General features: G+C 44.9%; 1 protein-coding gene across 1 annotated transcript in view; it reads right to left on the reverse strand.

The window, feature by feature from the left end:
- Positions 1–14,649, reverse strand: part of LOC126412750 (uncharacterized) — a 347,766-nt gene that overhangs the window by 22,349 nt on the left and 310,768 nt on the right. Inside the window, exons 4-5 of the mRNA XM_050082495.1 lie at positions 9,875–10,110; positions 2,971–4,100 (exon numbers count right to left, since the gene is read on the reverse strand). Coding sequence (XP_049938452.1) covers positions 2,971–4,100; positions 9,875–10,110 — 1,366 coding nt within the window. The remainder of the gene's footprint in view (positions 1–2,970; positions 4,101–9,874; positions 10,111–14,649) is intronic.

Raw genomic sequence — 14,649 nt, forward strand, 5'->3', positions numbered from 1 at the left:
ATTTTTCTTCAGCCTTGCTTCCATTATTAGCCGTAACGTCAGAATTGCCTCTCTCGTCCTTTACTTTTCCTAAAGCCAAACTGATCGTCACCTAGCGCATTCTCAATTTTATTTTCCGTTCTTTTCTATATTATTCTTGTAAGCAGCTTCGATGCATGAGCTGTTAAGCTGATTGTGCGATAATTCTCGCACTTGTCAGCTCTTGCCGTCTTCGGAATTGTGTGGATGATGCTTTTCCGAAAGTCAGATGGTATATCGCCAGACTCATATATTCTACACACCAACGTGAATAGTCGTTTTGTTGCCACTTCCTCCAATGATTTTAGGAATTCTGATGGAATGTTATCTATCCCTTCTGCCTTATTTGACCGTAAGTCCTCCAAAGCTCTTTTAAATTCCGATTCTGATACTGGATCCCCTATCTCTTCTAAATCGACTCCTGTTTCTTCTTCTATCACATCAGACAAATCTTCACCCTCATAGAGGTTTTCATTGAATTCTTTCCACCTATCTGCTCTCTCCTGTGCATGTAACAGCGGAATTCCTGTTGTACTCTTAATGTTACCACCGTTGCTTTTAATGTCACCAGAGGTTGTTTTGACTTTCCTGTATGCTGAGTCTGTCCTTCCGACAATCATATCTTTTTCGATGTCTTCACATTTTTTCTGTAGCCATTTCGTCTTGGCTTCCCTGCACTTCCTATTTATTTCATTCCTCCGCGACTTGTATTTCTGTATTCCTGATTTTCCCGGAACATGTTTGTACTTCCTCCTTTCCATCAATCAACTGAAATATTTCTTCTGTTACCCATGGTTTCTTCCCAGCTACCTTCTTTGTACCTATGTTTTCCTTCCCAAGTTCTGTGATGGTCCTTTTTAGAGATGTCCATTCCTCTTCAACTGTACTGCCTACTGCGCTATTCCTTATTGCTGTATCTATAGCGTTAGAGAACTTAAAACGTATATCGTCATTCCTTAGTACTTCCGTATCCCACTTCTTTGCGTATTGATTCTTCCTGACTAATGTCTTGAACTTCAGCCGACTCTTCATCACTACTATATTGTGATCTGAGTCTATATCTGCTCCTGGGTACGCCTTACAATCCAGTATCTGATTTCGGAATCTCTGTCTGACCATGATGTAATCTAATTGAAATATTCCCGTATCTCCCGGCCTTTTCCAAGTGTACCTCCTCCTCTTGTGATTCTTGAACAGGGTATTCGCTATTACTAGCTGAAACTTGTTACAGAACTCAGGTAGTCTTTCTCCTCTTTCATTCCTTGTCCCAAGCCCATATTCTCCTGTAACCTTTTCTTCTACTCCTTCCCCTACAACTGCATTCCAGTCGCCCATGACTATTAGCTTTTCGTCCCCCTTCCAATATTCTCATACATTTTCTCTATCTGTTATCTTCAGCTTGTGACGTCGGCATGTATACCTGAACTATCATTGTCGGTGTTGGTCTGCTGTCGATTCTGATTAGAACAACCCGTCACTGAACTGTTAACCGTAACACACCCTCTGCCCTACCTTCCTATTCATAACGAATCCTACACCTGTTATACCATTTTCTGCTGCTGTTGATGTTACCCGATACTCATCTGACCAGAAATCCTTGTCTTCCTTCCACTTCACTTCACTGACCCCTACTATATCTAGATTGAGCCTTTGCATTTCCCTTTTCAGATTTTCTAGTTTCTTCCTTACACTTCACTTCACTTCAGGGCTTGGGACAAGGAATGAAAGAGGAGAGCGCGCTGAACCTCTATCGGCTCCTCCGCCCTCTTTGAGAAGGCCGTTGGCAGAATGAGGCTGACTTCTTATGCCGCAAGTCTTCGGCCGCCAATGCTGATTATTTATCAAAATTTAGGCAGCGGCGGGGATCGAACCCGGGACCGAAGACGTTTTGATTACGAATCAAAGACGCTACCCTTTTTTTCTTTTTTTTTATAATCTCAATTTGTTCTAGATTGTTCGTTGAATTTGTTTGTGGCGGACGTCCGATGACGCCTGTTCAGGTTGATCGTTGATTCGTTCACTCAGTTTTTTTGTTACAGAGGGTAGCTAAACCCTCTGACCGAACACGCTGAGCTACCGTGCCGGCGCCCTAGACCACAGGTACCCCCCTTCGTAACTTACATGTTGCAAAGATTCTGCTACTGGGTAGGAACAGTGATGAAGCAAGACTGACTTTGGGGTTTTACTAAAATGTGGGAATGATGAAATAATGTTTATCTTACGCGGAGAAGTATTCCAAATTTGTACCGCACTGTTTGTAATGGAACTATTATAAGCCTGTGTCCTTATGGATTGGACATGGTACTTTCCTTTCCGTGGGCGATGGAGGAAATGTGCATTTTAATAGAGCTAACAAGGGGAATTTTACGCGTGCCCTTTGAGTTAACAGCGTGATTCACGAACTAGGAACATCCCTCAACTGCCGCTGGAGTGCGTTGCGATCGCGTATACCACGTTGGGGCTCACGTACCGTAAGCACAAGTCGCGTCGTTCCTGAGCGTTCAGCAGCACGTTGAACTTGGCACGTTCAACGTTAACGTTCTACAGCACGGTCCGTGTGACGACGGCTTTACAGTACTGCGTGTGGTGACCGTGCCACCAATCGGAGAGTTAACTGACTTTGGACGTGGGATGATAAATGATGGGAGATGCATGGGTCATAGCGTTTCGAGGATCACTCAAGAAATGGGGTTTTCGAGATCACCAGCGTTCCATTGTCGCAATGCTATGTCTCCACATGTGTGAATCGTCCGATCACAGGACGACCAGAAGGGTCTGACTAGAGGACGTCTTGTCGTTTCCGTAGAGCCGTACAGAGTGATCACTGCCAGTAGAAATGCAGGGCTCCAGTAGCCTATTTCATAACAGCTAACAACCGTGTCACGGTGCCTTCCAATGACTTTTGACCACTCAGTGTAATAGAACGTGAAGGTGTAACGAAAAGAACGGTACCTGCTTGCGTTGAGATCGAATCCCGGATTGGTGTGCGGGAAGGCAGCAAGCAGAGGGAAGGGCAGCCCCGGGGGACCGACCAGCGTGGGTGGGGTCCTGGCCAGCGCGGAGCGGCCGTCGTGCGGCGACATCTTGCGGCGGTAGTGCGGCGAGTGCAGCTTGGGGTTGGGGTTGGCGCTGTGCCGGTTGCGCGACCTGCGCGAGCTGAACATCATGTTGCAGCCGTCCACGGTGCACTTGTGCATCTCGCGCAGGTGGACGGCCGAGAAGTGGATCTTGAGCGCGCCCTTGTCGCAGAAGGTCTTGAGGCAGACGTTGCACTGGACGCGCTTCTTGCCGGTGGCCGGGTTGACGAGCTGCGTGACGAGGCTCAGCGGTCCCGCGGCTGCCGACCAAGGTCGCTTAGCGGCGCTCAGCGTCGCGGCGGTGATCGCCGGGGGAGGCGGCTTGTGACAGCGGTCGGGCGGCGCCGCGTCGCGGCTGAGGTTGAGCGCGCTCTGCGAATTCTCGTCGCCGCCGAATCTCCTGTCCTGGCCGCCGGTGTCCAGAAGCTTCACAGACGGCCGCACCTGGGCCACCTGTTGCAAGAGCAGTGAGGACGGGTGCTCCTGCTTCTGGTGGCTACCCGGGGACAGGACGTCCACAGCACTGTTCATCTTGGGCAGGCACAGGTTCGCGAGGCTGAAGTTGATGAAGCCAGAACTAGGCGCCGTCGTAGGAGGAAAGTGGGAGGGCAGGCCGCCCAGGAGGCGAAAGTCGATGGGCCGGATCGCCTGAGTCTGGCGGGTGGCCGCCACAGTACAAGGCGGAGGAGGCGGCAGCGGCAGCGGGGGCGGCAGCCGGAAGGCGGCTGGTGGCGTCTTCAGCACCGACGGGGGAGCTGGGGGCGGGGGCGGAGGAGGCGACCTGCGCTGCCCGTCGCTCTGCTGGCGGTACGACAGCGCGACTGCGCTGTTTTTGTTGTGGTTGTTGTTGCTGTTGTTATTGTTGTTGTTGTTATTGTTGCACTGCTGTAGCAGTTCCAGCGCGACCGCTCGCGTCTCTCCGAATCGAAGGAATTGCTGGAGCACCAGAGGTTCCTCTTCGGCACTGCATATTGTCCACGATTCCGAGGAACTGCTGAGCATTTCCTGCAGAAAGACCAGAGTAAGCAAATTAATTATCATTAAAGGACACTTGATTCTGTCAGACAGCAATGGACTTGGACGTGCACGTGTACGGAATGGACAGAGGCTTGAAAGAACGATATAAGATGAACATTAATAAAATCAAAATAAGGGGAATGGAATGTTGAGGGGATTTGATTAGAAAATGAGACACTAAATCTAGTAGATAAGTTCCACTACGTGGGTGGTAAAATAACTGATCATGGCCGAAGTATGGATGGTATAAAATGTAGACTGCGAATAGCCAGAAAAGCGCTTCTGAAGAACAGAAATTTATTAACGTCGGATGTAAATCTGTTAGATACTTGTCTCGAGTGTAGCCTTGTACGGAAGTGAAACATGGACGATAAGAAGTTAAGACAAGAAGGGAAACTAAATGTTTTAAATTTGAAACTTCCTGACAGCTTAAAACTGTGTGCCGGACAGAGACTCGAAATCGAGACCTTTGTTTTTCGCGGGCAGGTGCTCTGCCAACTGAGCAACCCAAGCACGGCTCACGACCCGTCCTCACAGCTTCATATCAGCAGACACTCCGCTGCTGAGTGAAAATCTCGTTCTGGAAACATCCACTAGGCTGTGGCTAAGCCGTGTCTCCGCAATATCCTTTCTTCCAGGAGTGCTGGTTCTGCAAGGTTCGCAGAAGAGTTTCTGGAAAGTTTTGGAAAGTAGAAGACGAGGTACTGGCAGAATTGAAGCTGTGACGACGGTTAGTGAGTCGTGCTTGGTTAGCTCAGTTGGTAGAGCACTTGCCCGCGAAAGGCAAAGGTCCCGAGTTCGAGTCTCTGTCCGCCACACAGTTTTAATCTGTCAGGAAGTTTCATATCAGCGCACACTCCGCTGCAGAGTGAAAATCTCACTCAGTTTTAAATTTGTTGCTACAGAAGGAGGCTGAGCTTTAGATAGTCGTATTATGCAACAAATGAGGAGGTGCAGAACAGAATTGGGGAGGGAAGTATTTTGTTGCGTAACTTGACTAAAAGTAGAAATCGGTCTATACGGCAAATTCTGAGGCATCTGAGAATCAACAGCTTGGTACTGGAGGGAATTGGTGTGTGTGTGTGTGTGTGTGTGTGTGTGTGTGTGTGTGTCTGTGTGCGTGTGGAGGGAGGCAAGGGGATAAAAACTGCAGTGGAAGACCAAGAGAGTCAAATGGATGAGGGCTGCAGTAGTTTGATGAAGAGGCTGATGCAGCTCAGAGTAGCGCGGAGAGTTTCGCCAAATCAATCTTCAGACTGAAGACCATAACAAAAAACAACAGAGTTGAGGGCTGCTTGAGGATTTATGACGCAGGAATTTATTTTGAGCATCCGTGGGTTAGAAATAGAGCACAATAGTTTGCTCTCATTCACATAGGACTATGTAGAGGCCTTGTTACAAGATGTCGCGATTTTATACAACTAATTGTTAACATTCTCTTAATATAACAAAATATTAATTTACATCCAAGTTTACGATAATTCTGGATTACTGATTACGGCTCTTTTTCACTAATTAGTATACATGCAATACATCGGTAAATACTAACTCATAGACTAATAAGTGCTATTCGAGGAATAGAAGATATAACAGACGAGATGGGGACGGTTAACGTATCACAGCTACGGGAGAACACTGAGTGGTAAACTTTTCACTTCCCTGGTTCACTTTTCTTATTCTGATGTACACGGCTAGAATGTGCCATAGTATCGTGTTTACCGCTAACGTTAATAACTGAGCTGAGCAATTATCCTTAAACTATGATACCGTAGTAGAAATTGAGCAAACAAAGAACACGAGAAAAACTATTGCTTGATTAGAAACATACGATCGTTGGCAGTAGTTGTTCGAGAATGTTAGCATATTTGATACCCCTGCTCGGTTTGCGAGACGGGACCTTTAGTTAACAAGAAATAGTATTACAACTAGCTATGGGTACGTTCGGCTGGATCCCAGATCTAGCAAATACATCTTTGATATAAAGTAAGGAACGAAGGTAATTTGACAAGAGATCACATACAATCCGTGTACACATCATGTTGCCAACAAAATGTGTGTCCAGAAAAGCTCTAGTAGCAGAGTTCTGCGTAAGCATCTGTTTCGTCGTTTGCAAATGCCCCACGTACGGAGACCTGTTAATTTTTCTACACGCCAGCAGCCTGCCCTGTGGGTTATGCCACAGTTATTACTGAATATGGCCGAGACCAAATCAGGAAAAACTACTCAAGGCCATCGCCACATCTGCATTCAATTTCACTGTCATTACAATGACCACTAAGACTCTATCACTCGCTCCGCATAGCCCAGGTCCACTTGACAGCCACCTGGGTACAGCGTGATCCAGCGTCACTCATCACTACAAAGGGACTTTCTAACAAGCCTCCAAAATCAGTAAGAGCATTATTTTCATCACCAAGCGACTCTACCACGCATTCTTGTGTTCAGTTTCACCTAAGCAGCAGCATCACTATAACAGCTGAGTCTTCTGCCTATGGACGAATAGTTGTCACAAACCCCATGGTGGAAGCTGCAGCTGGAGACCCGCTACATGGTTTATGGTATTTTATTCGAAAAGCCGCTTCAGAGTTTAACAGTCCGTATCAGTTAACGTCTTAAGCCTCCCAGAGCTACGATTTCTATTCACCCTCAACTCATGACACCGCCAAAACTGCACCGAGGCAAGTGTAGCTCACGCAAAATTCCTCCGAAATCTCTCTGTCAGCACAATCATGCACAGATCAAACTCACTCAATTATGTCTGTTCACTCATTCGATCGCAAAAAACGTCTGTGCAGTGGATATATTGTTGTGTTAGAGTCCGAAACCATGTTCTTTCGATTATCATGTGCATTCTCCTCAAAGATGAAACTGGAAGTTCCGCATCTGCTGTTTATCGTATGGTGCGTGATTTTTAAGGATGAGTGGCTTGCTCATAAGCGTTCTACCTCCTTTAAGGAAAGTACGTAAAAGCTAGTTAGAGCCCTGTGCAGTTGCCATAAAAAGGGGTATAATTATCCATAGGCTGTGTCAAAGAGTCATTACTGTACTGTCATTTCTGTACAATTCCTTGCTCGGCAAAGTATCCGTAATGTCTCAAACACTGTTCTATGTTTCACTTGGGTGACCCTTATATACACACGTTCTGAAAAACGGGCCCCCTGTTCAGTGCGAGAACTACTGAAGTACATTGACTCGTGTAATACCACGTTTAAACCGGGTGTCCGGAAAGTAAGGACGCATTTGAATTATGCGTCATTTTGTCGTATGACGGTTAGTAGCAGTGGATTTTTCATGTTTGTTATTTTTTATCCTTCCAATTAGTAGCCTGATACCTTCTTTGTTGTGATCATTTTTGTTTGATGCTTATTACCGTCAGGAGCAGATGACAACTGAGCAACGTGCCCAAGCGACAAAAAATTATTACAAGAGCAGTGGAAGTCCCACAGCAACCGTTCGTGAACTGCGAATGACACTCGGACTTAATGCTGCTACAACCGAATCATCAGTTCTGAAGTTGGTCCGGAAGGTCGAGACCATGGGTTCTGTTTCAAACGTTAAGGAAACGGGAAGATTGCGTTCTGTTCGAACACACGAAAAGATTGCTATCGTCCGTGACAATGTGACCGTAAGCCCCAGAAAATCGGTTCCCCGATGAGCTCAACAACTGAATTTAAGTTTGCCGCATGAAATCCTTTCAATAGATCTGAAAATGCATATATACAGGATTCAACTTACATAATTGTTGGAAGCCTGCAGATCTTGGAAAGAGACATCGATTTGCTCAACGGGTCTTGGCTCGACAAGTGGAGAACGAGAGCTTGACAAAATGAATAATTTTCTCAGATGAGGCGCACTTCCACCTCAGCGGGTATGTTAGGAAGAATAATTGCTGAATTTGGTGTAACGAAAATCACCGAGTGACTGTGAAAGATGAGATGCATCCACAATTCTAAATGTCTTTTTCCAAAGCTGTTACACAGAGAAAGACTGCACTGTAGTTCCTTCTCTAGATTGTCGCACAGATGACAAAATGGTAGATATCGAAATAGATGACAGAGGGATAGAAAAACAATTAAAATCGCTCAAAAGAGGGAAGGCCGCTGGACCTGATGGAGAACCAGTTCGATTTTACACAGAGTACCCCTTCTTGCAGCGGTGTACCGTAGGTCTCTGGAAGAGCGTAGCGTTCCAAAGGATTGGAAAAGGGCACAGGTCATCCCCGTTTTCCAGAAGGGACGTCGAACAGATGTGCAGAACTGTAGACCTATATCTCTAACGTCGATCAGTTGTAGAATTTTGGAATACGTATTATGTTCGAGTGTAATGACTTTCCGGGAGACTAGAAATCTACTCTATAAGAATCTGCATTGGTTTCGAAAAAGACGATCGTGTGAAACCCAGCTAGCGCTATTCGTCCAAGAGAATCAGAAGGCAATAGACACGGGTTCCGAGGTAGTTACCATGTTTCTTGACTTCCGCAAGGCGTTCCATACAGTTTCCCACAGTCGTTCAGTGAACAAAGTAAGAGCATATGGATTATCAGACCAATTGTGTGATTGGATTGAAGAGTTCCTAGATAACAAAACGCAGCATGTCATTCTCAATGGAGAGACGTCTTCCGAAGTAAGAGTTATTTCAGGTGTGCCGCAGGGGAGTGTCGTAGGACCGTTGCTATTCACAATATACATAAATGACCTTGTGGATAACATCGGAAGTTTACTGAGGCTTTTTGCGGATGATGCTGTAGTATATCGAGAGGTTGTAACAATGGAAAATTGTACTGAAATGCAGGAGGATCTGCAACGAATTGACGCATGGTGCATGGAATGGCAATTGAATCTCAATCTAGGTAAGTGTAATGTGCTGCGAATACATAGAAAGAAAGATCCTTTATCATTTAGCTACAACATAGCAGGTTAGAAACTGGAAGCAGTTAATTCCATAAATTATCTGGCAGTAGGCATTAGGAGTGATTTAAAATAGAATGATCATATAAAGTTGATCGTCGGTAAAGCATATACCAGACTGATATTCATTGGAAGAATCCTAAGGAAATGCAATCCGAAAACAAAGAAAGTAGGTTACAGTACACTTGTTCGCCCACTGCATGAATATTGCTCACCAGTGTGGTATCAGTACCAGATAGGGTTGATAGAAGAGATGGAGAAGATCCAACGGCGAGCAGCGCGCTTCGTTACAGGATCATTTAGTAATCGCGAAGGCGTTACGGGGATGATAGATAAACTCCAGTGGAAGACTCTGCAGGAGAGACGCTGAGTAGCTCGGTACAGGCTTTTGTTGAAGTTTCGAGAACATAACTTCACCGAGGAGTCAAGCAGTATATTGCTCCCTTCTACGTATATCTAGCGAAGGGACCATGAGGATAAAGTCAGAAAGATTAGAGCCCACACAGAGGCACACCGACAATCTTTCTTTCCACGAACAATACGAGACTGGAATAGAAGGGAGAACCGATAGAGGTACTAAATGTACCCTCCGCCACACACCGTCAGGTGGCTTGTGGAGTATGGATGTTGATGTTGATGTAGATGTAGGCTGTGTGGTGTGGGTTCTGGGCAGGAGGAGTGTTCGACCTGTAAAATGATGAGATCTTTTTCATACATAAATGGGAGAAGTTACTTAATGTGTTTAAAAAAAAAACATTACAGTTTAAATAATTTTCTTACGTTCTATAGCACTTTAACATTGGTCCATACTTCCAGGACACCCTGTAGAAGCAGTGGGAGACATGAGCAACGTACCTGCAGGATGTATCCCCTGGCGTAGTCCTCGTGCGTCCAGCCGAAGCCGGCGAGCACGTGTAGCACCTCGTCGCGGCGCAGCACGGAGAAGAGCCTGTCCAGCAGGATCTTGAGCCTGATGGGCAGCGCCTGGCAGCCGTACAGCACGAGGCTCGCGATGTCGAAGGCGGCGTTAGCCTGCACCGGCTCCACGGGCAGCGCCGGCGCCTGCTGCCTGCCTCCCAGCTTGTCCAGCGCTGCGCACACACAAGAGGCGACAACGTGTACACGCTCTCACTGGCGCGGTATTCAATAATGGCCCTAACATAATGACTTGTTAGAAGTGCAGTAAGTTCTCATTTAGTTCAAACACGTAAGTGGTTTTTAATGTAGTGAGCCGTGCGGGGTAGCCGCGTGGTCTGAATCGTCTTGTCCCGGTGCGCGCGGCTCCCCCAGGTGGAGGTTCGAGTCCTCCCTCGGGCATGAGTGTGTGCGTTCTCCGTAGCGTAAGTAAGTTTAAGGTGGATTAAGTAGTGTGTAAGCTTAGGAACCGATTACCTAAACACTTTGGTCCCATTAAATCTTACCACTGATTTAATGCAGTATTGTAAGAAGACGATAATTTTACCTCTGATCATACAATTAAAGCTTTCATGCCTGGTGCTGACATAAAACTTCCGGGCTGTTAGGTCGTGGTCAATGTATAAAACTTTCTCCTAACGTTTCCTCTCCGACTGCAGGAGGTGCCTTCAGATGTTGGTTGGTTGGGGGAAAAGGGACGAAACAGCAAGGTCATCGGTCCCATAGGATTATGGGAGGATCGGGAAGGAAGTCGGCCGTGCCCTTTCAAAGGAACTGCCCCGGAATTTGCCTGAAGCGATCTATCTACAGAGATAAAATGGCGAACTGCCTCTGAAGATGCCTCCCGCAGTCAGAGAGGGCACGTCAGGAGTAAGTTTTATACATCGACCACGGTCTAATGGCTCAGAAGTTTTAAGTGGCGACCTTGCAGACTGCGAAGGCATTTGGACGAAATGATGACAGATTGTACTTGCTAATAATATCATATGGCATTCACATTCGTGAATGTGCGATAATAAACTCCAACACTACATTTTTTACTAATATATATATATATATTTTCTGCTCCTAAACCACTAGACCGATTTCAACCAAACATAGCACACGTATCGCCTACTGTCTCGAAAGAAACGCTGTGTGGGTAAGAAAGACCTACCTATCAAAGTTCATAGTGATGGTGGGGGGGGGGGGGGGGTGAAAAGGTAGTGTAGCCCACGACGCTCCTATGTCTATATGTCTATATCCCATAATTTATTCAGCCAATATTTGAGACTGAAAGCACCTCATGACCTGCAACTAACACTGCATGTAACGTCAAACCTTTATGAAACATTTTCTCGGTGACAACCCCCACAAAACGAGAAAGGGAAAAAGTTTGTCGCTTATCACATATTCGCTGTTCATGCAGTAAAACAGCCGCATTAAGAATGACTTTTAATTTGTTACGTCTGTACTACTAACCGAGCGCCACCCTTTGCAGACAGTATTCATACTCCTAACTGTATCTAACAGCAAAATTACATTATTGTACGATATGTACATCAGGAGATATGACGTCATAAACACTGGGGCATGAACAACTGCCGCATCATGCATGACGTTTAAATTTATTACTTCTTTGCTACCAACTCTATTCGCTACAATTTTCGCCTACAGTAGCTATATATACCCCCTGGTGCGCTCGAAAAATGAAATCATTGTACGACACCTACTTGAGGTGATATAACGTCATAAACATTGAGCTGCACGGTAGTGAAACTCCAGGGCGAAATGAGCTAGTTCTACAGGTGAAACACCTGCACAAATTCGTATGATGTATGTTAAATATATGTGAAATATACCTGATACGTGCGAACGCGAGCAAATCAACGGTTAAAAAGATCATCCTAGATCTCTCGAACGATTTCAACCAAATTTAGCACACCCGTAAGTTACGATCTGGAAAGAAATACTGTGGGCGCAAGAACCACCAGCCTCTAGTGAGACGTCCGCAGCTCGTGGTCTAGCGGTTAACGTTGCTGCCTGTGGATCACAGGGTTTTGGATTCGATTCCCGGCCACGTCGGGTATTTTCTCCACCCGGGGACTGGGTGTTGGTGTTATCCTCATCATTTCATCATCTTTCAGGGAAACGGAGAGTGGGTAGTGAAAAGATTGGGAATTTGTACCGGCGCTGATAACCATGCCGCTGAGCTCCTCACAGAGCACAATCATTATCATTATCATCACCCTTTTGGTGTGTGCGTGATAGCGTGAAGACAGAAGGGGGAGGGCGAGACGTACACAGATAGGTTGAGAAGAGGAGATGGACAGCGAGAGGGGGATGGGGAAATGTACGGAGAGAGGGAAGCGGAGATCGACAGAGAAAAGAGAGGTGAGAATGGAGGAGGATATGAACAACGACAGGTGGAGGAGGAGATGAATATGGAGAGGAGGATGTGGAAATAGAGAAAGGGGGGAGAAGGAAGTGGACAGTGAAGGGGGGGGGGGGGAAAGAGACGGACTAATAGAAACTTGGATTAAATACATACCAAGGCAACTCAGCTACTGAGTTAGTTAAGCTGTACATTAACATAAGTGAAATCTCTGCTTTCCCGTTTCCTGTGTGTCACGAGACGAGAGTGACTCGGAAATTACTTAACATTATTCCCTCAGTACAGAGGTGAGAATCAACATCAAAAGGTAATATAAATCACATATGCGTTTCATGAATCAGTCACTATATGCAAGAGATTTATAATTTTGAAAAAAAATTTCCCACCAGTATCACCACCATACTTCAATAAGAAAACGCAATGGCCTACAGAATAGTCATTGTGTTTTTGAGATAATATAAGCCGCAGATGTAAATGAGTATCTATTCCTATAGATAGTTACTGTGCCGTATCGTAGATTGTTCATCAGATGATGGCGCCATTTCCTGAACTGCTTTATCTTATCCATACCGGAGACATCTTATGATTAGATGATAGTGTCGCATTATCATATCAGAATAATTTGAAGTATTTATTCTGTCTTTATAGTGTCCCCTCGATAATCTAAAAGAAATTAATGGTTCTCTGTTACCACACTGTTATTATGATATTTTATTAAATCCTAGGCGCTTGTCTGTTCTTACAGAATTTGTCTTCCGGCTTACGTCTTGTACAATGTGGTGTTGACGGCATAGCATTTACTAAAAAGCTTTACAATATTTCAAGGTATTGTCAAAATGTGCTCAGTCCGTGGCAGTACTTTTAACATTACAAGATCACATCTCTTCTTTCTTTCACTGAAACAATATATTTTAATTCAAATTTTACTTTATCTTAATTAATAAAATAAGCTGCTTGTGGCCTACAATCAAACTTTTTATAGAGTATCTCTGAATAATGCGCTAAACTTGAAAACCAAGACCGCAGAACCAACACAGATTTACCAGCATGGTCACAGAAACATCGGATAACTGGCGAAACGTAAGCAATCTGGAAGTAATAGTACTTACTACTTTTTTCGATAAATATCAACGAGTTTCATAATGTTTTTTATATGGCATCATTACTCCTCTCAGGAAGAATCAAAACACAAGAATACGCTAATCCAGGCATATACAAAATTACATGGGACAATTGTAACGAAGTTTACTTTGGACAAACAGGACGAGATCTTAACATCATATTTAGAGAACATTACCTAGAAAATTTTATCGACATTCTAGAACATGCCAAAGGACAAAAATAATCGACCAAATATCGCACAAACAACTAAATTATCTCTAAATCAAATAATTTCTCAGAGTAAGGGTCACTACACTATAACCGGTTCGTAAACATACAGCGTCATTGAGAACTTTCAACTATCTGTCAAATTACTACGTGGTTTCATTTTACAATAATAAAAACAGTGAAGATTGACAAAAGGATTCAGCAATGATGCCGTATGTATGTCTTTCCCAGCTAGACATATGTGTGTAGACGTATGTATACACTTGTGCAATTAACTCCGCATACAAATATCGCAAATAAATGAAATTTACAGACTTGTTTATTTGCAGGTGTACTTGACAATGACAATACCACCGAAATAGGCCTATTGTACGAAATATAATAACATCGCAGATAGCTGACTTGGAACATTCAATTTAAATTGTCACATTACAACATGTTTCTTGCTGCGGGCCCCACTATACAAAAATGTTGAGCTTCATAATGGTGTACCCCACATTTTAACGCCATTGGAAAAAACAAGAGCGCCGTTCTCGCCTACCTATTTATTTCCGGTGCCTAACAGATTTTAGCAGTGTTACTCATACATTAAAATACTCGGATATGTGTTCACCATGTAGTGATGTCTGGAACCAGCAGGGGAATAGCAGGGAACGGGAACTGTCGTGTTACGTGGATAGTGTGTGTGTGTGTGTGTGTGTGTGTGTGTGTGTGTGTGCTGTGTGAGGACGTGTTGTGTGCTTGAGAGATAAGAGAGAGAGAGAGAGAGAGAGAGAGAGAGAGAGAGAGAGATTGGCTGGGGGAGTGGGGGGGGGGGGGTGGGGAGATGTGGTGTGTGAGAGAGAGAGAACCGGGGGGAAGCAGAACGCTAACTACCTTACCAAACAAGAAACACGTGCAATAACTAGCACCCATTTAAATATGCCTTCCGCTCTGTGATTACTATCGACTATTTGCAGTTAAGGCCATGTAATGAGGACATTAACTTCAAAGGAACTTGGTACTGGGCTAT

The sequence above is a fragment of the Schistocerca serialis genome, chromosome 7, assembly GCF_023864345.2.
Source record: "Schistocerca serialis cubense isolate TAMUIC-IGC-003099 chromosome 7, iqSchSeri2.2, whole genome shotgun sequence".
Classification (NCBI taxonomy): domain Eukaryota; kingdom Metazoa; phylum Arthropoda; class Insecta; order Orthoptera; family Acrididae; genus Schistocerca; species Schistocerca serialis.